The sequence below is a fragment of the Malania oleifera genome, chromosome 8 (assembly GCF_029873635.1).
Source record: "Malania oleifera isolate guangnan ecotype guangnan chromosome 8, ASM2987363v1, whole genome shotgun sequence".
Classification (NCBI taxonomy): Eukaryota; Viridiplantae; Streptophyta; class Magnoliopsida; order Santalales; family Ximeniaceae; genus Malania; species Malania oleifera.
Window position 1 is genome coordinate 76,462,464 of NC_080424.1, and position 24,313 is coordinate 76,486,776.

At 33.9% G+C, this 24,313-nt stretch overlaps 2 protein-coding genes across 2 annotated transcripts; both read right to left on the reverse strand.

Annotated features, from left to right (window-relative positions):
- Window positions 1-7,216: 7,216 nt before the first annotated feature.
- LOC131162738 (B3 domain-containing protein At5g24050-like) lies at window positions 7,217-7,975 on the reverse strand. Its single transcript, XM_058119344.1, has one exon. The coding sequence runs from the start codon at window positions 7,973-7,975 to the stop codon at window positions 7,217-7,219; it is 759 nt and encodes a 252-aa protein (XP_057975327.1).
- Window positions 7,976-12,668: 4,693 nt separating this feature from the next.
- Window positions 12,669-16,587, reverse strand: LOC131161588 (small ribosomal subunit protein uS14z/uS14y/uS14x). Its single transcript, XM_058117436.1, has 3 exons — window positions 16,344-16,587; window positions 14,424-14,523; window positions 12,669-12,906 (listed from the first exon to the last, which is right to left on the reverse strand). Exons 1-3 carry the CDS (start codon window positions 16,403-16,405, stop codon window positions 12,898-12,900), a joined length of 171 nt encoding a protein of 56 aa, XP_057973419.1. The 5' UTR covers window positions 16,406-16,587; the 3' UTR covers window positions 12,669-12,897.
- Between the last annotated feature and the right edge of the window lie 7,726 nt (window positions 16,588-24,313).

Sequence of the window (24,313 nt, forward strand, 5' to 3'; positions counted from 1 at the left end):
GTTTAAATTTATTTAGAAATATTAAAAATGTTTATTACAAAGATTAACTAGAAAATTTTAATTAATTTTAAATTATACAATATTTAAATTTTCTATTAAAAGTGTTATTATTTATGTTAATTAACATTTTATTTGACATTTTTAATTTATTAAATAAAAAGAACATTATTATTGTTTTATAGAAATTTAATATTATAGCTCACATTTAGAGCCTATATTGTCTCAATTATTTCAAATAATCGATTATTAAGTGTTAAATGTCTTAAATTTATAATTATTGAAGATTTTAATAATGAAATATTGCAATGTTAATACTGTAATGAAAATAATGAAATGAGAATATGAGAATGCAAGTATTGTAATGTGAATACTACAAGACATATATTGAAATGTGAATATGAGGAATATGAATATGAGAAATGTGAATATGAGAAATGTGAATATTGCAATGTTAATTCTGCAATATGAATATTGAATTGTGAGAATTGAAATGTGAAGTTCTAAAATATGAATACAGAAATGTGATTGATGAAATACTAATATCACATAATGATTTCGGGTATGTGGTAGCGATAACCCTGATGGATGGATATGGAAACCCTAATAATGGGTTGCGATATTGAGTACGGTACCGTTGCTAGTGGTGTTAGTGCAACCACATGGACTCGTGGAGCGTGTGGCATGACAGTCGACTGAGTTGTATAGTAGAGTTGTTAGGCCCCCTGAGTCTGGATTAGGGCTATTGGTTAGCCAGTCATACTACAGATACGAGATATATGGTATGATAATTTGATCTTACCAAGTCGGCCAACCGCGGTTAGGTCCAGCCTTCGGGCCACACAACCCTATTCATAGGGGGAAGCATGACGTGGAGAGATATCCTTAAGGCAACCATGAGTACAGACACGGATGTATCGGTTACGATGACACTCATGAGCTAGATATGGAAATCAAAATGAAAAAGAAATGGAAATGAAATGAGAATGGAAATGAGAAAGAAAATAAGAAATGAAATAGCATGAGTTAATAATATAAATAATTAAAGCGAAGTAAAACACACCACCTGAGGGCTTACTAAGTAAGGTGAGCGCTCTGATAAGTATCAGTTGAAACTGAACCCGAGTAATCAGGTTAGGATGCAAATGATAGCAGGGCAGAGGGAAGCTACTTGTATGGGCGGGTAAGCTACCCTATTCTCGAGAACTTCGCTGGTAATTATGGGTTGCGTGTGTATGGTTTTAGAAATGAAAGTAAAAGTTTATGAAAGCTTGTGTTGTATATATATATGACTGTAATTGTGGAAATGGTATATATTCTCAAAAGATATTATCACTGATATGGATATATATATATATATATATATATATATATGTTATGATATAATGAATCTTATACTGCCATACACTGTAGATAATTTATTCCATCTTACTAAGATGTGTCTCACCCAATCATTTAAATATTTCAGGAAATCGAGATAAACCTGGTGATAGAGCTCCGAGATAGATGGGAGCTAATACCTTGGTTAGACAGGGTGAGTATTTTGAGTTGAGGAGGTTTGATTCCTCTAGAGGTTTTGTGGTAGACTTGTATGTTTGAATGGTTGGTACTCTAGTATGTGTATTCTCTATGGTATGTATATATATATATATATATATGAAATGACTTTCGTTGTTAGGTTTGTGTATATGAATATGATTGTGTACCCGGTACCCACTTTCAGGTTAAGTTATGTTTATGTAGTATCAGAGGTGTTGATGTGGCCGATATGTGATATATGTGTTATTTATATGGGGAAAAAATGGTATGAAAAATTGGGGCGTTACATCTAACATCCTCAAAATTCTTATCATTTTTTTTTATATCTACATCCATACCTAAGTAGCGGAACACACATCACATAACCATATATATATATATATGTAAATACTATACAATACCAGAATCTAGTATATATCGTCCATATCCATACAAAACAAATTCCTCCATCATTATCTACCCCAAAAATACAAAACTCTATCAAAAACTCATCCTATAACTAGGGTAATCAAAATACTCTCTATCTGCAAACCTGATCTGCTCGCCCAGCTGGCTCACCTGAAAAATGTTAAAGTCATGGGGTGAATCGACGCTCAATAAGTGGAAATATGCTATTATTAGTGTGTGGCAACTAAGTTAAGGATACTTTTAAATAGTAACTGAATTGTAATGCAATAAATAATCTGTAAAGCATATCTTTCTTTCACAATTTAAAATATACTGTATCGTCTATATTTTCCACTTTTCATGCTGATAATATCAAATTATACTTATCATATACTGTAAAACTGTATACATATACATAACTGTGCTTTATCCCTGGGACTCTGTACATCATGATTTGACACCTCGTGACAGGATTGTGCGGACCGTAGGCGGGACTTCATCTGGTCAGCCCTCCAGATAAGTCAATATATTCTACACTACTCTAACCCGGCCAAACTGCATACACTCCTAAGCTCGAAACTGGCTACTACCTCATCAAATCGGCCCGCTCAACCCAGTAACTGGGGAGCTGCATACTCTCCGAGCACGGCTGACGGTACCCACACACTATCTGAGATATGTGGTTGCACTCTATCTATATCTAGCAACGTTACCGTGCTCTATATTCTGTGTCTGTATTGTATCTATCTGTAATCTTTCCACATGGATCTGATACTATATATATATATATATATATGTACTATACTCTTTATACTGTTTTTATTATATTTCCAAAATAGCCATAACACTATATTACTATACTATAAATACCGTAATATCCATAGCATCTTGATGCTATAACTGTGTAATATGCCTGTACTTTCTTCCTATATAATCAGTCTGTACTTTCTTTCTGTATAATCTCTATGTTATGGCATTTAGGAAAACATAACTTTCTATATACACTGTATATACTGTTCTAAATAAATATTTGTATACTGATATATATATATATATATATATACATATATATATATATATATAGTTGTCTGTGTAATCATCTGAATAAAACTGTATATGTGTACATATTCTTTCTGTATAAAATCTGAAATTATCTATTTATAGCTGTATAACTTGAAATACTATAAAACTGCATATCAATAACATGTACTCAGGCCACACATACTTTTAAAATTCACATTCTGTATAACATTTGGTATTCATGCATAATTATATATATAATTTCTGATAATATAAATAAATCTCCTAGCATAGCATATTTCCCTTACCTTATCTCTAAAAAGCCGCTATTGTACTCTAGCTCTATACCGACAGGACTCTCCACTCAATACCCTAAAAACCACATTCCCCAAAACAAAACATTAGTATTTTTTCGTGTATTGCATTTCCTATAATTGAGGGGAAGACAAATACTGAATAAAATGTCTTATCCTGTGATTGGGACGAAATCCAAATCAACTTTTCCAAATATCAGTTCCGACAGACTTGCAGAGAACTTCGCTAGGAGAGCCGTAATGGCCTCAAATCTTCAATTCGGAGAGAAACAAGCCCTGAATCGAAGAGAGAAGGGGAGGAAGTCGTAGGAGAGAGAGAGAGAGAGAGAGAGAGAGAGAGAGAGAGAGAGAGAAGAATTCTGCGCAGAAAATTTGTCTAAAATCTGGGTTTTCACTATTTATAGGGCCAAATTCGTCGACAAGTCCTTCAATAATTTCGTCGACGAACTTCTTCCCTTGTCGAAGAATTTCAGACTCCCAAAAATCATTCTCAGTATTTTCTCGTCGACGAGGCGTAGCTTTGTCGACAAATTCCCTTATGCACTCGTCGACGAACTCCTTGTGTTCGTCGACGAGGACCTATGGAAAATCTTTCGGGTTATTTTTTCCAAAATGCAATGTCATCGATGAACGCTGATGCCTCCTTCTGTTTCTATTTCTATTTCCCTCTCTCTTAATATTTAAATATTATTATTATTTTGGTCATTACATTACACTTGTCCCAACTGTAGTGGATTCATTGATTAAGGGTTTTCTTTGAGACTTTATCCTATGAGAGAAAATTCGAGTTATCTATGTGTGGTTTAGGCTCTTTATCTATCAACAATAAGTCCCAAAATGTCCTTTATCCTTCCCTAATAAGTTTGGACAAAGTATAAACTAAGCAGGGTGATTCACACACCCTTGAAGACTTATGCCTTAAAGGTGCCAACGCTACTACACCATTATCTAATTCTAAGAGAGTAAAGCCTAAGTATAAGGCATGTGAAAGTGCATGTGCTCACATAAGGTTCAAAGTATAAACCCACATTCCATCACATCATCACACCCTACATACACTTGTCCATTCGTTCACAACATTCATAGAAAACATAAAAATTGAATAAACAAGTGAGATATTTATATATACATAGAAATTATTCATATATACAAGTAAAATATCACAGACTAATAAAAATTACAATTAAATTCAAATTTGGGATAATTCATAGTTACTTAATGGCTCGACTCTCTAGTGGTCCCCAATAGAGTTGTCAAGTTATCGTAACATCGAGGAGAAGGGTTCGGAATGGCGATGGGTGATAATATTATTAATGATTTGATGGAATTGTCACTAACCTGTTATTTTCCTAGATGTGGTTAGTTCACCTAATTACTACTCATTGATTGGTCTCTAGACTAATCTTAAGGCCAAAGAACTAGTAGCCTCGATCTACTTTTACCAAAGCTATGATCGAGAGTACAGTTATACGAGGAGAAGGTATTAGTGATCCCCTCCACACACATTCTAAGAACGGTACCTAATTAATTATGAATTATCCTAACTTGCATCATATGATCCTCAATTAACTCCTAAACAAGTCTAATAAATATTGAAATTTTAAAAGAAAATGCAAAATCAAGTGCTATTTAGGAATTTCTAATAAAACCTCCAAATGAGGTGATCTTGTTGGATAAACCCCCTATAACTGATATAAATGTGGATTGAAACACCTCTTTACCCTTTGTTTTATCATTTGAACACTGACACGCACAAAATAAGATATATTAAAATACTATACATATAAAATGATCATATAGATACATCAAACTAAAGCAAAAAAGGATCTTTAAAACATTCTCATATTTCCAAAAGAATTTCAAGAATTTTCTAGAATTTTTAATATTTTTTCTACAATTTTCTATAAATTTTAAAGAATTTTCCCCCATTTTATATATCTTTGAAATTTTTTTTTTTGTTCCCTAAGTAAAAAATGACTAAATAATTTTTATTCTTTTTTTCTGATTTTTACTAATTTTATTTTATTATTTTTTCTAATTTTTTGAATTAAAAAGAAATTATTATTTTTTTAAAATGGGGCGGTCCAGGGATGGGGCTATATAAATGGATCATAGGTCTTTGATTTGACTTCATTTGAACCATGTTGGTTTGGGCTAGATTAGGCTTAGTTTAATTGTGATATGGGTCAATTGAATCTAAGCTTAGGTTGAGCTAGGGTCAAGCCCAATTGGGTTAGAGGAGGTCTAGGTTTAATTGGGTAATGAGCTTGGTTCAAATGGATTGAGTTAGTTTAGGATTTGGGTTGAATAGGTATTGAGCTTAACTTGGATTTGGGCTATTGGGCTAGGGGATATTGGGTTGGTTAACTGGGCTAAGTTAGGACAAATGGGTCTAGGTTATGGGTTAAAGGGTTAGTTAACTTGGACCTGGTTCAAATTGACATGGGTCCCTTGGTCGCGTATGGGGTTTCATGGATTTAGGTTCTTGAATGTGGGTTCTTGGATCAGGGTCATTGGATTTGGGTCCTTAACTTGGGTTCTCAGATCGAATGCTCAAGGTTTTGGGTCAAGTTTACCCAAATTTTTGTGTCTTTCATCTCAAGTTTGATTAGGGTATTTTGACTTAAAATTTTGGGATTGTAAAAGGCTAGGTTGGGGTCTCTGATTCTGAGCCTTCAATTTTGGGTTCAAATTAGAACTGAAGATTTTTTAAAAGATTGAATGGAAAATTAAGTCAGTACCCAAATCAATATTGACCAATTTTCATAAATCAATTCTAATTTTGTAAATAAAACATATTCTGAAATTCTACAAATTGATTTTATCACACAGTTCTCCCTATTCTCAACCATTCTATAACATTTGTTTAATTAAACCCAACTTTAATTAAAGTGATCATAACTACATGCATACAAGAAAAATTAAAGGTGCTTACCACTTGGTCTTTTTTTTTGTGGCCACTATCATTATCAATGGAGCTCTCCCTTCTTTGAATATTTCTCCTTTGGCTTTCTTTTGCTCCCTTTGATGCTTCTTAGCAACTCCTAGCTACTCCTTTTTATTTGAGGACTTTCGACTTTTCTTTCCTTTACCACTTGGTAAAACCTTGCCTCATTTTTTTTAACCTCTTAACCTCACCCTTAGCTTTTCTTTTCTCAAATTTTCCTCCCCCCTCACTTTTCTGGTGAACTCTATTTACAAGTTAGAGTGACAACCACTAATTTAACTTTGATTGATCAATCAACTTTTTAATTAAATTTTAAAATAAATTGATTATTTTTTTTATTTATTTACCAACTTGATTGATCAATCGAATTTAATTAAAGGTCATAACAACTTAATCGAATTTTTTTTATGCCCAAGTCACGTTTCTTAGTTAATTAAGTTCTAACCAAGTAAGAGTGTTTTAATAGACTACCCATGCAATAAAACCTAAAGTGATGTGAAAAAAAATTCACATCAAAATAAAATGTTTTGAAACCATTGTGGGGCCGCGGGGGAGTTGATGAGACTTGAATATATGTGATGAATACCAACTTAACCCAAAACATAAATCTATTGGGTCTTGAGTTTAGTTATGCATGTAAGCATCCCTCTTCCACTTCATTTTTTCAAAATTCTCAATACTATTATATAGCACCTCCATGAGAATACCTCCATGAGAATATTGTGATGGCAGAGTAAAAATAACTAAATATTTTTTCTTGCACATATGATATAATTGAAAAAATCTAATATTATCAATTTGAAAAACGGTAAAAATTTAATATACCAGTAACACCATAATATGTAAACAGTCTATTTTATATTTGTAGAAACAATTATCATGGCAATGTTAAATTGCTACTTGATTACAATTAACGAGGAGTTAGGACTACGAGTGCTACTGAATCTCAAAATAGAACACGCAAAATGTTGCATCTTAATTTCTTGACACTATTTTCAGCCACCTCCATGAATCAAAACCAAAACAAAGCAAAGCAGAGTTGCCGATTGCGGCGAAAAGACCAAAGCTGAATTTCGCCATCTCTCCTAAGCATGTGATCCGTGACAACCTTATTCCAGGCGGAGACCAGCACGTAGGAGGAGCTTGTCTCCCCATTCCCCTTCTTCATATCCCACCTCTTCAAATTCACAGACACAAACTCACCCAGCACCGGGTGAACAATCATCGGCACCTCCATCCCCTTCAATTTCTTCCCGTCGTGGGAGCGTTCGAAGAGACTCTGCTTCTCTTGTGCCGTCAGGAACTCCGCCCTCGCCTGCCGGAAGGGTATGGAGAGGCGGTTGTGATTGGGATTAACGTCCGTCTCGGAAAGCCTCTTCCGAATGACCAGAACCATGTCGGTGCCGCTGATTCTTGATATGTAATTTCTCAAATAATCCGGCATCCCAATCGCATTTGAATGCACAGACGAAGGGTTAATTTGACGCAGGGCAGTCGGGTTGCTGGGTTCACCCTGTTCTTGATGCCGCCTCTGTTTCTTTTTCGAGCCCTGCTCTGTTTCGAGTCTGCAACTGCTCTGCGTCTGGTGGGATGAGGAAGCAATACTGGGATCACTGACACAGCAAGGAAAGGGAGCAGGTCTCTTGAGGGACTTCTCGCAGACGACGGACGCGAGTCTGGCCACGACTAGAAGCATCTCAAAAGGGTTCGTCGGAATATCGAAGCCGGCAAAGTCTTCAGCACTGAGAAGCCTTAATTCCTTCTTCTCCATTGCTCTGCTTCTTCTTGTGTTACTTTACTTTGAATTAATTCCAAAGCTGAGTTTATCGTCGGTCAGTTTCTACTTCCGGCCGCGGGAGCGCCCGGAGAGAGAATTTACTAGCCGTTATGCATTTTACCCTTGAAGCCGGTGTAGTAACCTCGGAGGTGCCCGGAGAGAGTATATATATATATATATACATATATATATATATATATATATATATATAAATGAAATGCTAATTAGAGATTTTAATCATTAATTTTTAATTAAAATTTAGTTAATTATTGATTAGTAAATAATTAAAATTTTAATTATAAAATATTAAAATTGAAATTAAAATATTATTTAAAGTTATAATTTATTTAGAAATATTAAAAATGTTTATTACAAAGATTAACTAGAAAATTTTAATTAATTTTAAAGTATACAATATTTAAATTTTCTATTAAAAGTGTTATATATATATATATATATATATATATATATAAAAATGAAATGCTAATTAAAGATTTAATGACAATTTTTTAGTTTAAAATTTAGTTAATATGATTAGTAAATAATTTAAATTTAATTAAAAAAATATTAAAATTGAAATTAAAGTATTATTTAAAGTGAAATTTTATTTAGAAATATTAAAAATGTTTATTACAAAGATTAACTAAAAAAATTTAATTAATTTAAATTATACAATATTTAAATTTTCTATTAAAAGTGTTATATTTTAATTTCAATTTTTATATTTTATAATTAAATTTTAATATTACTAATCAATAATTAACTAATTTTAATGAAAAATTTATCATTAAAATCCTTATTTAGCATTTCATTTATATATATATATATATATACACACATATATTTAATGATAAATTTTTAATTAAAATTCAGTTAATTATTGATTAGTAAATAATTAAAATTTTAATTATAAAATATAAAAATTGAAATTAAAATATTATTTAAAGTTAAAATTTATTTAGAAATATTAAAAATGTTTCTTACGAAGATTAACTAGAAATTTTTAATTAATTTTAAATTATACAATATTTAAATTTTCTATTAAAAGTGTTATTATTTATGTTAATTAACATTTTAATTGACATTTTTAATTTATTAAATAAAAAGAACATTAATATTGTTTTATAGAAATTTAATATTATAGTTCACATTTAGAGCCTATATTGTCTCAATTATTTCAAATAATTGATTATTAAGTGTTAAATGTCTTAAATTTATAATTTTTGAAGATTTTAAGATGTAATTTAATTAAGTACATATTCTTAATAGGTTTTTATATTGAAAAAATACAGTTGTTCTTCATATATTCGATACACATATGTTAAGGGTATATGATCATTTTTTAAAAATACCTATCACGATTTCCATGTTGAACCAAACATTAAAATGGGAATCTTGTACACATTTTTGAGAATCTTACAACATGAACCAAACATAAACTTTCCCATCAGACTGACATCTTATTTCCCTTTCCATGAAACTATTTTTTATCCCGTGAGCCAGACGTGTAATGACCAGAAGAATAATAATATTTAAATAATAAAGATGAAGGAAAAATGGAAATAGTAAAAGAGGGCAATAGCAGATTTCGTTGACGAACGCGACGTGGCACTTTGGACTCGTCAACGAGGGTGCGCTTCGTCGACGAGAAGATACCGAGAGAATATTTGGACAGCTCTAAATTTCGTCGACGAGAGGGAGAGTTCATCGACGAGTTGCCTTCTAGACCTCGTTGACGATGTGACGTGGCTCGTCGATAAAAGTCAGTGTATAAATAGGCCTAAACTTCATTTTTGGTTGAAATCTTCCGCGCAGAACCTTCCTTCTCTTTCAATTTCTAGATCCATCTGCCGCCGGATTAACAAACCGAAACCACCACGATACTCCTGGGGAAGTTCTCTGCATATCTGCTTGAGTGGATCGTCGATGGGTCGAGTTCAAAATTCATCCCAGATTCAGGGTAAGATTTTCTACTTAATATTTGACTTCCTGACAGTTGTTGAAAGCGTAGTACGCGTAGAAATACTAAAGTTTAGTTCTGTAAAATATCAATTTTAGGGTGTTGAACGAGGAACCTTGCGGGTGCAGGACTGTTTTCTTAAGGGCTCTTTAGGAATCAAGTAAGGGGATAAATTAAGTTAGATGTTTTATGAAAAATAAGTATAATTTTATAACATTTATTTCAGGAAAATATATATATGTATATATATATATATATATATATATATATATATATATATATATAGATGAGTATTATGTTGGAAAATACTGCCAAAAATAATGATATGTTTTAGAGATATATATATATATATATATATATATATATATATATATAATACCTATTTTGTATGGCATGAGTAGATTTTATGATAAATTACTGTTTTTTGAGAATATGATAATGATATGGATTTTATAATGAAAATCGGCGTACGAGCCGAGAATTTTATATATGTTTTGCCAACGTACGAACCGAGTTATGGATATGATTTGCTAGCGTACGGGTCGAGTTATGAATATGATTTGTCGGTGTACGAACTGAGCTATGGATATATTTTGTCAGCGTACGAACAGAGATATTGATATGTTTTGCCGGCGTACGGACTGAGTTATGGTAAAATATGAAATGTCGACATATAGGGCAATGATTTATATAATGTATATAAATATTCAAATTGATGTGATGATATTGATTTGGTAATTAATAGTATGAAATATTCATGTATTACAGTTTGATTATATGTTATATGTTATCAGAACTTGGTTAGCTTGGTTTAAGCTAACACTTGCACAGTACCGCTACTATGTATTCATGATCGTTATGATATTGTGTTAACGTTGTTGTACAGAGTAGCGTGAGGATGGATAGTCGATGTGGTTTCAAGAAGTGTGAGCGCCTCTTGTGTACAAACCAGGTCTGATAGACTCATCGGACTTACAGACTGTACTTTTGACTTGAGAGTTGACGGCCAACCATTGTCAAATCCCGCCTTCGAGTCACACAACCCAGTCATGTGGGGGTAATACATGACAATAGCCAGCTAACCTACCAAGGTTATTTCGTATTATTATTATATAAGATGAACTATACTATGAAAATCCAATATGTTTTGTCATGTTATGATTATACATGTTTTCCCAAAAATAATACAGACATATTTACTTGATATGCTTATATATGCTTTTATGTATAACACGGATAAACTCATGTTACCACATACTAGTATTAGTTTATTTCCCTTACTGAGAGGTGTCTCACACCGAATTATATAAACTTTTTAGGAGCCCCTGATAGGAGAACGGATAAAGTTCTGCTAAGGTAGCTACAGTTGGTTTGCCCTTTCTAAAGGATAAGTGTTTTGGTAGGATCAAATGAATTTTGTGAAAAATGACCCTAGATTTCTTTTTGGTTGTGTATTATGCATACATAAATACAATAAATGTAATAACTCTAATATTATGATGAGTGATATTAGGTTTATGATGTTATATGATTTTATGTTTCCTACTACTTAAGCTTCCGTATTATATTTCTAATGTATCCCTGACACTCACGGGTCTAGATCTATTATGATCTGCTAGGTTTGTCATGTATGTTTTAATATATTATGAAAAAAAGAAAAAATTTAGAAATTAAGCAAATCGTTACAAGACGCCCTGAATCTAAAGGTCATAAGATAAATAAAAAAAAGATAAAATATATGAAATATAATTTCAGTCATGATAAGAAAAATATTAGAGATATGCTACTAGATTTGCATACCTTGCTTTATTATGCTAGGAGAAATTGAAAATGATGTTATATATAAAGTTAAAGCAAGAGGGATGAAAAATATTTTAGGTTTGCTGTGGGATTGTAGTTTACACTTAAGACTAAAATATTGTTAGAAATTGCCACAATTATGTAAATTGTAGGAAAAGTGATCTTTACATCCACGGTTTACAAGACTATTTTACAAAGTCAAAATCATAGCTTTTCCTTTCCATAACCAAGAATACCAAAGTCAATCAAGAAGATCTAAGAGTATATGTAAGTCAGCGTTTCCCGAACCAAATTAAATTAAAATGTTAATTCGAACATTTTAGTTAACTGACAATACATACCATTCAATTTATCCAATCCAAACTAGTTTTCACAATGCCCCACACAGCCAACTACTACAAGTAAGCAATACTTGAAGGTGTCCATGTTTGATTATCCGCACCAAAGTTATAAAAACCAACCTAAATGTGTCAATTTGATGTTCTTATAAACCAAAATTGGTTGCAACACTTCAATTAACCAACGGTACAATTCTCATTATCCCATCCAAACCAATTTTCACACCACCACAATAAATCTTCTACTTAAATTTTGATTTAGTGCATGTAACATGTTTTATTTATATAAACCCATCACCCAAAACTAATTAAGCATATACAAATATGCTTTATGCAAATAATATACACATCATAAACAGACATATATGAATTTGGTTTCAATGACCACCCGTTCATGAGCAGTGTTCACTTGAAGGCTCTCCAAGCCTTTCCTACTAATCACACTTCTTTCAATGACTTGAAGTATGGACCTCCAAATAAATATCACAATTTCAAGCTATTGGGTCATCGAGGACTCTTGCCATCCTTCTCTCACCCAAAGTAGAATAGAAAGAAGCCCAAAATTTATAAAGCAAATAATCCAAACAAATTGCAACTGATCCACTTATAGAATCCTTGATAACTAATAACTATAAATAAAATTTCCAGGTCTTAGCCCCAATTGTGGTAACAAAGTTGGCAAACCAAATTTAAGAAACTATGTATGTTCCAAATTATGTCCCCCCAAAAAGAAAGAAAATTAAAACAACACATTTAACTAAGTATCACATTCCTCACAAATATTCATCAACCGTTTCAGACTGTGATCTCCTCGCCCTTCAGCGATACTACAAACCAAAAGGCAACAGCTATTAAAATCCATTTCAATGAATCAAAAGTAAATACAAATATAAACTACATACTAAAACTCTATAGCAATAAAAATCCAATTCAATTGTCTTAAAAAATTTTGCAATTTCTAAGGTTGGATTCGTAGACTACATATTAAAACTCCATAGCAATAAAACCCTGAAGAGATATCGATAAGAAAAAACTGGACAAACAGTATGGCAACAAAAACAATTCCTCCCCTATGGGAAGAGTGTCAAAAGTAGGTCCCAGTGGACTTAGGACTGAACTGAGATTGTCTTCATAAAATACCAACTCCAGTGGCAATCTAAACATCCTAATTACACAAGGAAAAATCACTTTGTTAAATAAATAATCAATTACTGAGAGCCATAACTGATGAAGATTACCAAATCAATGCTAACATACTAACAAATAATTCAAAGAAATCCCAAAAATTGAAAGTTCGGAGTGATGAGAGGAAAAAAGGAAGAGACTATGAAGGTGAAGAAAAGACTTTCCAGTTAGTACCAATAGGATCTGCAATTCAACAATCAAATATTTATACCTTCAAATTTTTCATTCAAAAAAATAACAGAAAAATATAAGTAAACAAACTGAGCTGTTCAAGGAGAATTGCTCGTTAACAGTGAGCTTAAAATCAGATTCCACAGTCCAAATTGCTCATGGCTCAAAAGCGTAAAAAATATCTGATTGATGGGAAAATCCACACAGAGAAAGAGGAAGAGATGGAGGAAAGAAAGCATGAGTCTCCCATCCACAATTTTTTTGTGTTTTTGCTGGCACATAAAAAATGAGTGTCTGATGCAAATTAAGAAGCCACATGAGCATGCATTAAAATAAAGGATAAAAGGAGCTCACTGGAATTCAAACCCCTGCCACAAGAAGTAGAAAAGGGTTTCCACAGCTGAAGAAATACTTCCACAGCTTTGTGATATACATATAAAAATACATAGAAGGTAACGTTTGGGAGTACGAATTTCAAGGCATGGATTTGGATTTGCGTGAATTTGGAAGAACCTCAATACAATTGTGTATTATGTTTTTGTCCAATTCCACACAAATCTAAGTCCATAACCTAAATCCATGCTCCCAAGCACATGGAAAGAATCCTCTGATCCTCCTCCAGCCTAAATTTAAAAACACGGATGAAAAAATGGCACAACAGCACCACAGTGGTGTTTGACATGCACCAAGGGGTGGGTCCTAAAGAAAAAATAAATAATTAAAATCAACTTCAATATAAACATAAAGAAAGAATGGAGGTCAATTACGACGGCTCACAGAATAGGCACGTATGATTTCCCCCGAACAGACATTAAAGCTAAAGGCTAGACGAGCTTCACTTGTACAAGATGTTATCACAAGAAAATATATTTTTAATTAAGCAAGAAGAGCATGGGCTTGAAGAATAATAAACGAGGTAAATGTCCAATAAAATAAAATTTAAGAAGATACACATGAATATCAAGCCACTTGTTACCAATGAAATTACCTTAATAAAGCCTATTTCCTTGGCATTGCTGCGAAAGCACTGCCTGCAACACATCAGCCCATACTTCCGGATCAACCCATGAGGGTTACCACACACACGACTGCCAAAAGAAGGAACATTATATAAATCAAAACTAGCATACATTATCATATGCAATTGAAAATGATTGCCTTATAAAGTAACTTAAACAATATAATGAACAATAGAGCAGCCACTTCAACAATTAAAACACACCCATAGGGCTAGAAGCAAGTGCCAATTTTGCAAATGTATATGTAAAATAAAAACTTAACATCCATCAGTTGAACAGGTTATGCACAAAGATCATATGCCTCAATAAAATCTCTATAGCAAACTACGGATTTCATTCAACATAATAAATTAAAGTTTTACATTCAAATTTTTTGAGATAACAGCTGTTTTGACCTTTCATTTCATGAGACCCTTTACTCTTCACTTCTATTATCAGTTATCTTTTTATTTTTCCTGTTCTTATTATTTTGGGGAGAAGTCTTATTCACCAGTTTGAATATGTGGTTTCACTAGCAAACTATAGTTCTTTAAAAGGTCACAATTTGAATGATTCTTGGCACGTCAAGAGTTCTAGTCCTGCATTTGCTAGCCCTTGAACAACAAAATATTCCCCACCAAGTGGGTTTCGGGTTTTCTGGCTTTACAAATAAGTATGCTCAGGGGTTATCAGAATATGGGAGAAAGGCAACTGAGTAGGGAGTTTGGGGTTTTGTGGATTCAAAAATACTTATGTCGTATTGTCAGCATATAAGGGAGATGGAATTGAGAGAACGGCAAAGGTATGTTTCATGCATGTGCGGGTGGGCCGGACTCAATTCAAGGACAAGGATTTTGGGCATATAGTCCTTTTGAAACCATTATCAAAATTGGTGATTTTTTCTTCATCCTTTAATGCAGGCCAAATGAGAAGGTCCTCATAAATATTGCAATAAGTTTAGTGTGGAATGGAAATGTCTGCCTACTAATTCTTTTTAATCTTCATGTATGCTTGCTTTTCATCTCCTAGTATTATATATCATGTGAGTTTTTTTTATCAATACCACCATATTCCTCTTTCCCACTGCCAATGATTTTTCTTTTGTATTAAAATATTTCTGAAATTCCAACAAACGTCCTCAAGACAGATTTTTCTTGTGCAGAATAAGTGCATAAAAATGGGATATAAATTGGAATAGTCTGAGGTTGCAACTATAACAATTGTTTGTTTATGTCCTCAAAATCTGTGAGAGTAGTTTAATATATATACCAAAATCCACCATACAAGTCAATGGTAAAAACAGTCATAAATTCTACAAGATCGGAATTCTAATTCAAGTCTAATTATGCAGGACCAAACACAGCCTTACTGTAATTACTAGTTTTTTTCATATGTTTGTTGTCTTTTAAAAAATAAAAGAAAAAGAAGAAAAGAAAGCTAAATACTCACCAAAACCCCAAAGTTCAGAACTAAACCTCGATTTATGTTGTGGACAATATGTAGATGAGGGAAAAGGAACTAAATTTTGGAATATTACATTGGTTTTCTACGGAAAAAAGAAGAAAAGAAAGAGTTGACGCTCCCTCTACTCTGCGTCGATTACAACAACATGGCTACCTAGAGATAAGTTTACATGACTTTCTCAAGAATAATTAAAAATATAAATTTCACAAGTTTGTTTTGTCTCCAGCTAATCAATTTTATCACCCACCAGGAGAAGGGTAGGTTAGTAAGGGCTCTAATCACATAATTGAAGGAATGAATAGCTACAAAATCAACTCAACAGGGCCCTGATTACAGACTAAATAAGTAGCACGAACTCATTCATACCATCAGAACCAAATCAAAACTACAAAAATACCAGAACACTATACAGACATATGATCGAAGAAACAAAGAATTCTGATTACCAGGCGCGAGATCCTGGGCCGTAGCTCTTAGGGTGGGAATTCCACACATTCGAATGCCCCATTTTCCGACTGATTGAAACTCGCAGAAACCCTAACAAGCTTTGCCGCCTCACTAAGCCGAATGACAACCAAAAACCCTAACCGTGAAAACTTCGAGTTAGCCCACGAGAAGGTTTTATAGGCCGGAGCGCAGGGCAGTACTTCACAGTCGGATTACTAGTCAGGCTGAACGTCGTCGTTTTATGGATTATGAAGCACCGCCTTAGCCTAATATATGCCACATATAAAATTACTAAATAAATAAAAATATTCTTCATTAGTTATATTAAGATGAAATATTTTTTTTTAAAGAAAAGCCCAACTGAAAATTAAAATTAAAAATTTTATTTTAAACTGTAATATTTGAATTTTAAAAAATAAATTTTATTTAAGTGTAATTTTGTTTATGAAAAATTCGTGCTTCTTTTGTACTTTATTGAAAAATAATTAATTACTATTTGGCAGAAGAAAACAATGGAGCACTTGATAATGTCGAAAATCATTTTTGGTAAAAATAATTTTGGGTGAAGTCAAGGTTCAAACTTACTAAAACCTATCTTTAGCAACATCATGACTCTAACATTGCCAAAAAAAACCTAATGACTATTTTGCTATATATATTTTTTTGTATATATCCCATCTCTATATTTATATGATACTTTTATGTCTCCCTATACCTATGATATTTCATAATGATATCTCATGTTTTAATATAATTCTTTATAAATAATTTTAAGGATTATTACTTCAATTTATAAATTTAATTATGATAATGCATAGTCAATTAATTTATGTAACAAAAACGTATAAAATATATTAACCAATAATCACGTGCTTGGAAGTGTGGATTTCAAACTTTAGATTTAGATTTTTCTAGATTTTAAAAAAAAATATTACAAAATAATCTTGAGTTTTATCCTATCTATATGAATTCAATCCGAATCTTGAAATCTATGCCCCCAAAGTACATTCTCAAAACTATCCAAATAAATTTAATGGGATGATGTACTCCCCAAAAGGCAAGCCTTGAAATTGATACATGAAGAGAACAACCTTTTAAGTGTGTTTGTATCTATCATTTGGAAAGAATATTGTCTATTATCATTCACCAAGTCAAGGTAGCATGGAAGAACCTATTGCTTCCACTTCTAATGATCTATCATGCGGAAATTTTTATAGTGTTTTGTTATTGTATCGTCTATGCTCGGCATGATGAAAGATGGATGAGTTACTTTGAATAAAGCAATGTTTTCTAGATAACTATTTGTGGGTTGCTCCATAAACTTCAGTAAAATTGTAAAACTATATAGAAGTGGTAGAATGCGAACAAAGGCGATAAACATAATGTAGTGGTTGAAAAGAAATGTCACGCCCCGAATCCCGAAATGAGACTCAAGGGTGAAAATGTAACTAACTTGTCCTTGTATCTGATAAAATATCCAAAGATACAGTACAATGGATTAGGGTTCGAACCCGTGGGGTTCCCAGACACCCTAAACACATCCAATCACAATCATATAGGCAGCGGAAAAAGGTCATTCTATAACAACATATACAATACCATACCAGAGTCTATACAAAAGCAGAACATAACTTTCAAAACGTACAAACAGGTGCCCAAATATAACTCAAAATGGCAACCCACCAAAAATACAGTCCTAACACTTACCCAAGAGCTAAACGTAGTACACCGGCCACTATGCTCCCTACACCAGGATGCTAGTTCCGGTTACTCGAAGGACCTATAAAAATGTAAGTACAACAGGGGTGAGACACCTCTCAATAAGGAAGAACACAGGTTATATCGGTGTGTGGAATTTGAGTGTTATCATGATACAACATACACACAGTTAAATGCATTACAGTACTAATTTTCCACAGTGCATACACACACACACAACACATGATCAGCAATCCTGGTGTCGTTACACCCTTTGGCCCGAAGCCGATCCGCGACAATCCGGCGTTGGCTCGTAGCCAACCCGCGAAGCACGGCGCCACCGGCACATAACTAGTCCCCGACTCCCATGGCATCGTACTGGCGCTAACTGGTGGATCCACACCCTTCGGCCTGATTTGTCGGTATAGGCTCACGCCCTCGAATATAGAGCCGGACACTCTCAGTACCTGGAACAATTTCGAAACCCCATTCCTACTAGCATTTCAATATAACAAACACATGCATGCTCATATAACTGAACAAACCACACCCATTTGATAATCTAAATCATGGTTTTCCAAACAAATACAGTTTAAACAAAGTCAAGGCACGGTCATCCCAATAATACAGTATAAATCAACATATACCCTCCGTTTTCAAAAAAATCAAGGATGCAGCCCGTCGCCCCCTTTTTCCCAAAACTGTAATAATGAAAAACCCATAGTTTTTCCCATTAGATCCCCCTAAATGAGTAACCAAAACACACACAGGACCGTGGACCACAATTCCACCAAGTCTAATTTCAAAAATAACCAATAAACATAGTTCCCCTTACCTTTTCCCCAAATAACAAATCCCGAACTCCAAGTTCCTAACAGCGAACCGAGTTCCAAAACCTACAAATCACAGTACAGAATATACTCACAAGACTGTTACCTACAAAACTATAGGATCAGAATTGAAAACCGAGCCTTACCTCAATTTTTTGCCAAAACCCGAAAACCTCCGAAACGAGATTCCAATCCGTAGAAATTGTAGAGAATCCTTCCATGATCCTCGTAGAAACTTCAGATTTTCGATTCCAGCAACGATCGGCGAAGAAATCTAGAGAGAGAGAGAGAGAGTAGGGAGAGGTTTAGAGAGAGAGAGAGAGAGATATGTTTGAAGTTTATTAGTGAGGAAGTAAATAAAATTTCTATTTATAGCCCTTTGACTCGGCCCAACTCGTCGACGAAATGATATTCTCATCGACGAATCTTTCACTAATTTCGTCGATGAATCGGTGGCCTCGTCGACGAATCTGGAATCTCTAGTTTTTCCGAAACTCCTCGGCTTCTCCTCGTTGACGAGTCTCTGAATTTCGTCGATGAGAAGAACAAACGTTTCGTCGACAAAATCTAGCTTCATTGACGAAATATGCCAAATTCTTAATTTGCCCCTCTCTTTATTTATTTAAACCCAATTATCACAATTCGGATTCTTACAAGAAATGTTGAATAGAAACAAATGAATTCATTAACGTTAAAATTACTTTGCAATTAATGTAAATTATTGCATTGACACTATTATTACATATTAATGTTAAACTTACTCTACAACTATAATAATTAATCGTATAATTATTTTCCTCTTTTATTTGATTACATGGATCTTCCTCACATTGGGGGATAAGCATCTCTTACACTAGATCATTTGACATGAGGGGCCTATGGATCATTTGTAGGTTCTAGTAGATAGTAGAACTCGTTGTCTAGTGCCCAATAATGAACTATAGTTCTGAATACATTTTCAACACTAATTGTAGGAACCCAAACCAAGAAAAAGAAAAGAAAATAAATAAAAGGGAAGGAAAAGCAAGAAAAGAAAGAAAATGATTTGGTTCAGCACCAAACCATCGATGGTTTCAAGTCATCTCAGAAAATCATCAACGGTTAGAACTACCGAGAGGCCACTGAGATGAGACGCGGAGATTTTTGGCTTGACTAAAGCCAAACCATCGACGGTTTCGTTTGGGAATGAAATGCCTATAAATAGATGAAGGGTCATTTTTTATTTTAAAATTTCTTTCCTCTCATCTCTCTTTCCGTCTCTCTCTAGGGTTTCACTTCCATGGCCAACTCTCGCTCTCCCGCACGTCTCTCTCACTCCCACGGCCTCCTGGGACTTCGGCAAGCCCTCTAGATGACTCTCCCTACTTCCTTGGCTTTTCGGCAGCTCTCCCCTTGCCATGTTAAGGAACCCAGGGTTCATTCCAGGGAGCATGGTAGGCATTTTCTTTATAGAAAGGTAAGGGGAATAGGTTACGTTAGCTATTTTCTAGATTTTGAATTGATCAAACTCAACAATATGTTACGTATACACTGTATATGAATTTCTGAACGATTCAGGCATATAAAACCGTAGTTTTTTAATATTATACATATTTGGGAAAAACCTATGGTATGTAGGTTGATCATCTATGTTTGCTAAAGATGTATTTTTGGTTAAATAAAATTGTGGAGATGATCAGACTAGTTTTTCGGCAAAACAGATTTTCTTTTTGGGTAATTTGTCGTTTTACAATTTTATAATTAAAACAGTGTGGCATGAGGATAACTTAATAAAATGATTTAAATGATCCTGTTGAAACTGTTATGGTATGATGTAGAGACTTGAAAAATTTATTTATGTAAAATAATAAAGGAAAGAGAAAGGAAAAGAATATAAAAGGAGGAAAGAAATTTAAAAAGAGTATCAGCAGGGGTTCATTGATGAACCAATGGTCTTCGTCGACGAATGTCCCACTAGGCCTCGTCAATGAAGTACACGTGTCTTGTTGACGAGAAGATACCGAGAGTCAGGAAAATTTAGAGAAATTAAGGTTCATCGATAAACCAGCCTCCTCGTCGACGAAGTGTCTTCATTAGCTCGTCGACGAATCACTTTAACTCATCGACAAAGCCTGGCCTATAAATAGGCCCTCTGTCGTTTTCAGTGTGATTTCTCTCTCTCTCTCTCTCTCTCTCCCTCCCTCCCTCCCTCTCCCTATAGTCCTAACTCCCTCTCTCTTTGATTTTCGCTCCATATAAACCCGTTTTGATAATCAAAAATTACCATGGGGTTCGTGGGGAGATTCTCTACAACTTAACCGAAACGGGTTGTTAATTTGGAGTTTTTGGGCACCACTCCAAAATCAGGATAAGTGAGGTATTTTAGGGTTTAAGTATTTATTTGTAGTATATAGAGCCTAAGAAGTATTAAATGAGAATTATTCTGGGAGATGAGTTAATTGATCTGGGAAAAATGTGAATTTCAAGGTTCAGGTGAGCGCCGCAGGCATCGTTTCGGGGTCCCTGCTGGAGTAGTTTTTGGAAATTAGGTAAGGGGAATAGATTAATCCAGTAATTTTGTAATTTAACCAGTTAAAATGGAAATTATATGTGTATATATATATAATTATCATATGAGTTTTGAAAAGCTAACCGTTTGAACTGTTATTTTGAGCCTAGGGCTGTGTTATTAGTTATTATTTGCGAAAATAGAATGATTAAAGTAATGAATTTTTTGGATAAATTGTGGAGATAATTTAATGTGTGTTTTCAGTGAACCAGATGATGAACATGGGTTGGCTTATCATTTCAGATGGTATAATTATGCATATTATTCAAATCATGTGGCATGAGTAAAGTGAATATACTATGTTGAATTATGATATATTTATGAGATGTTGGAAATATTGAATTGCGTTGAGAATATATATTGTGTGTGATTGTTTAAAGCAGAGCTAAATGTGAATGTTAAATTGCAAGTTATGGTTTGAGAACTCCGGTGGACCATAGTAGGCACAGTATTGTTATGCGTGATTTCTGAAGAACTAGTGTACCCACACGTCTTAGAGAGAGTATGGAGACGAGATGGTCAATTGTGCTAAGAAGGGTAGAGTCTCCCTGGAGTTTAGATCAGTAAGGGAACAACCAATTTGACTTACAGACTGAAGAGGTTGTTAGTGATTTAACTCTGACGGGCCGACGAGGGTTAAGTCCAGCCTACGGGCCGCACAACCCATCATGGGAGGTGGGGGGGGGGGAAGCATGACAGTGTTTATCCATCTGGAAGTGAGTTCTAAATGCATAATTATTGTTGATTTAACCAGTGAATATTATATAACAGTGTATGTGAAATATCTGTGAATACTGAGTATGTGAAGACAGAATATAAGGAATGTAAAATGAGATTATGTAATGTAAAATACTGAGAAATGTGAGAACTGAGATCATGAAAAGATGAGTATTACGAAGATAGCAGATACATAGTAAAAAATAAATGTATTATATATTGTAGTATTATATTTATTTGGGGTAAGGTAAACTCTCCGCCCGAGGGCTTGCTGAGAAAGGCGAGTGCCCTGATAGGTATCAGATGTAGTCATACTGGGCAGCATAACGTATTAGGGGCAGAGGGAAGCTACTTGTATGGGCGGATAATCTTCCCTATTCTCGAGAACCTTCGCTGATAAATAATTGTGTGAATGTGTGTGAATACGAGACAAACTATCCACCTGAGGGCTTACTGAGTAAGGTAAGTGCCCTGATGAGCATCAATTGTAGCCATACCCGGTTGTATAAGGTATTAGAGCAGAGGGGTGCTACTTGTATGAGCGAGTAATCACCCAAATCCTTGGGAAACTCTCGTTAATAAAATACATTGCATGTGTGTGAGTAGGACAAAGAATGATTTTATAATTGTGGATTAATTTGTAAATGATGATTATATTTTGTACACAAACCTCATAATAGTCACACATTAGTATTAATCTATTCCGTCTTACTGAGATGTGTCTCACCCGATATGAATTTCATCTTTTTTAGGACCTCTGCGCGATCGAGCTCAGTGAGCTCGAGGCTAGCCTAGCAGTTTAAAGAGTAAGAGAGAGCGTATAACTTTGGATATATTTTTGGGCTATATTATATTTATGATTTATGAGTTGTATATTTGTGAATATTGGATGTTGGAGAATACTATTTTGGGATATACATATAGAACTCTGGTATGTTATAAAGGATGTTAGTTTATTTTTCCACTGCGTAATTGATGTTAGAGTATCAGATACAGGTAAATGGAACACGTCACACTTGGGCCCCACTTGGTGGGTTCGGGGCATCACATATGATATTGCGAGCATGTGTGGTTAGGCTAATTTATGGAAATATGTATATTTTGGGATTACTGTGAAATCATGAAATGACAGGTCTGATATGATTTTAGGGGCATGACAGTATTAATTCCGTTGTATGATAAGCTATACCTTGCACTGAACTGGGAAATATGGAGTGACTGATTATATAACTGTGTAGAAAGCTTGTGTGGCATATAAAATGAAGGAGAAGGCTTGTGTGGCATATAACTAGCTCGTGTGGCGCATAACTAGCCTGTGTGACATATAACTAGCCTGTGTGGCGCATAACTAGCCTATGTGACATAGTTTGTATGACATATAACTAGCCTATGTGGCATAGCTTGCATGACATATAAATAGGCTGTGTGGCATATAAATTGAAGCAGATGGCAACCTATGCGGAGTAGATTTCCAAGTTGGGGTTCCGGGGCACCATCCCAAAACCAAAGTAAGTGGTGTATTTTAGGGTTTCTAAGTTAAATTGGAGTATATGAAATGTAGGAGGTGTTAAATGGAAGTTATTCTAGGAGTTGTGTTGAATAATTTGGGAAAAATGTGTATTGTAGGTTTTTGGGCTACGAACACCGATGGGCGTAGAAAATTGGGTGTTTAGTAGAATCTCAATAAGCCAAGTAAGGGGAATAAATTATTACAGTTGATTTGAGAAATACTGGATAAGTTATTATATGAAAATGGAATTATGTTATTTTACGTGAAATTTATTATGATATAAATATCAGATGAAAACTTGTGTGACATATGATTTATATTGAAATGTGTACATGGAAATGTGATTACTGAATTGATGAAATGAATTGTAAAAGTTGAAATGAGATTATTGAAAATATGAACTAAGATATGAGATTTGAAATAGGGTGAAAATGTTGAAAGTGAAATGTACTGAAAAATGAACATCTTCTGAGAAATGATGAATATGTGATATAGAAAGGTTTTATTAAGAAATGTGAATTTCATGAAATGAAATATGTATATGTATTTATAAGATGAAATGAGTTGTGAATACTGAAAATGTGAACATTACAATGTTAATATTACAATGAGATTTGAAATGTGAAAATGAGAAATATGATCATGGAAATGTGAATATGTAAAATG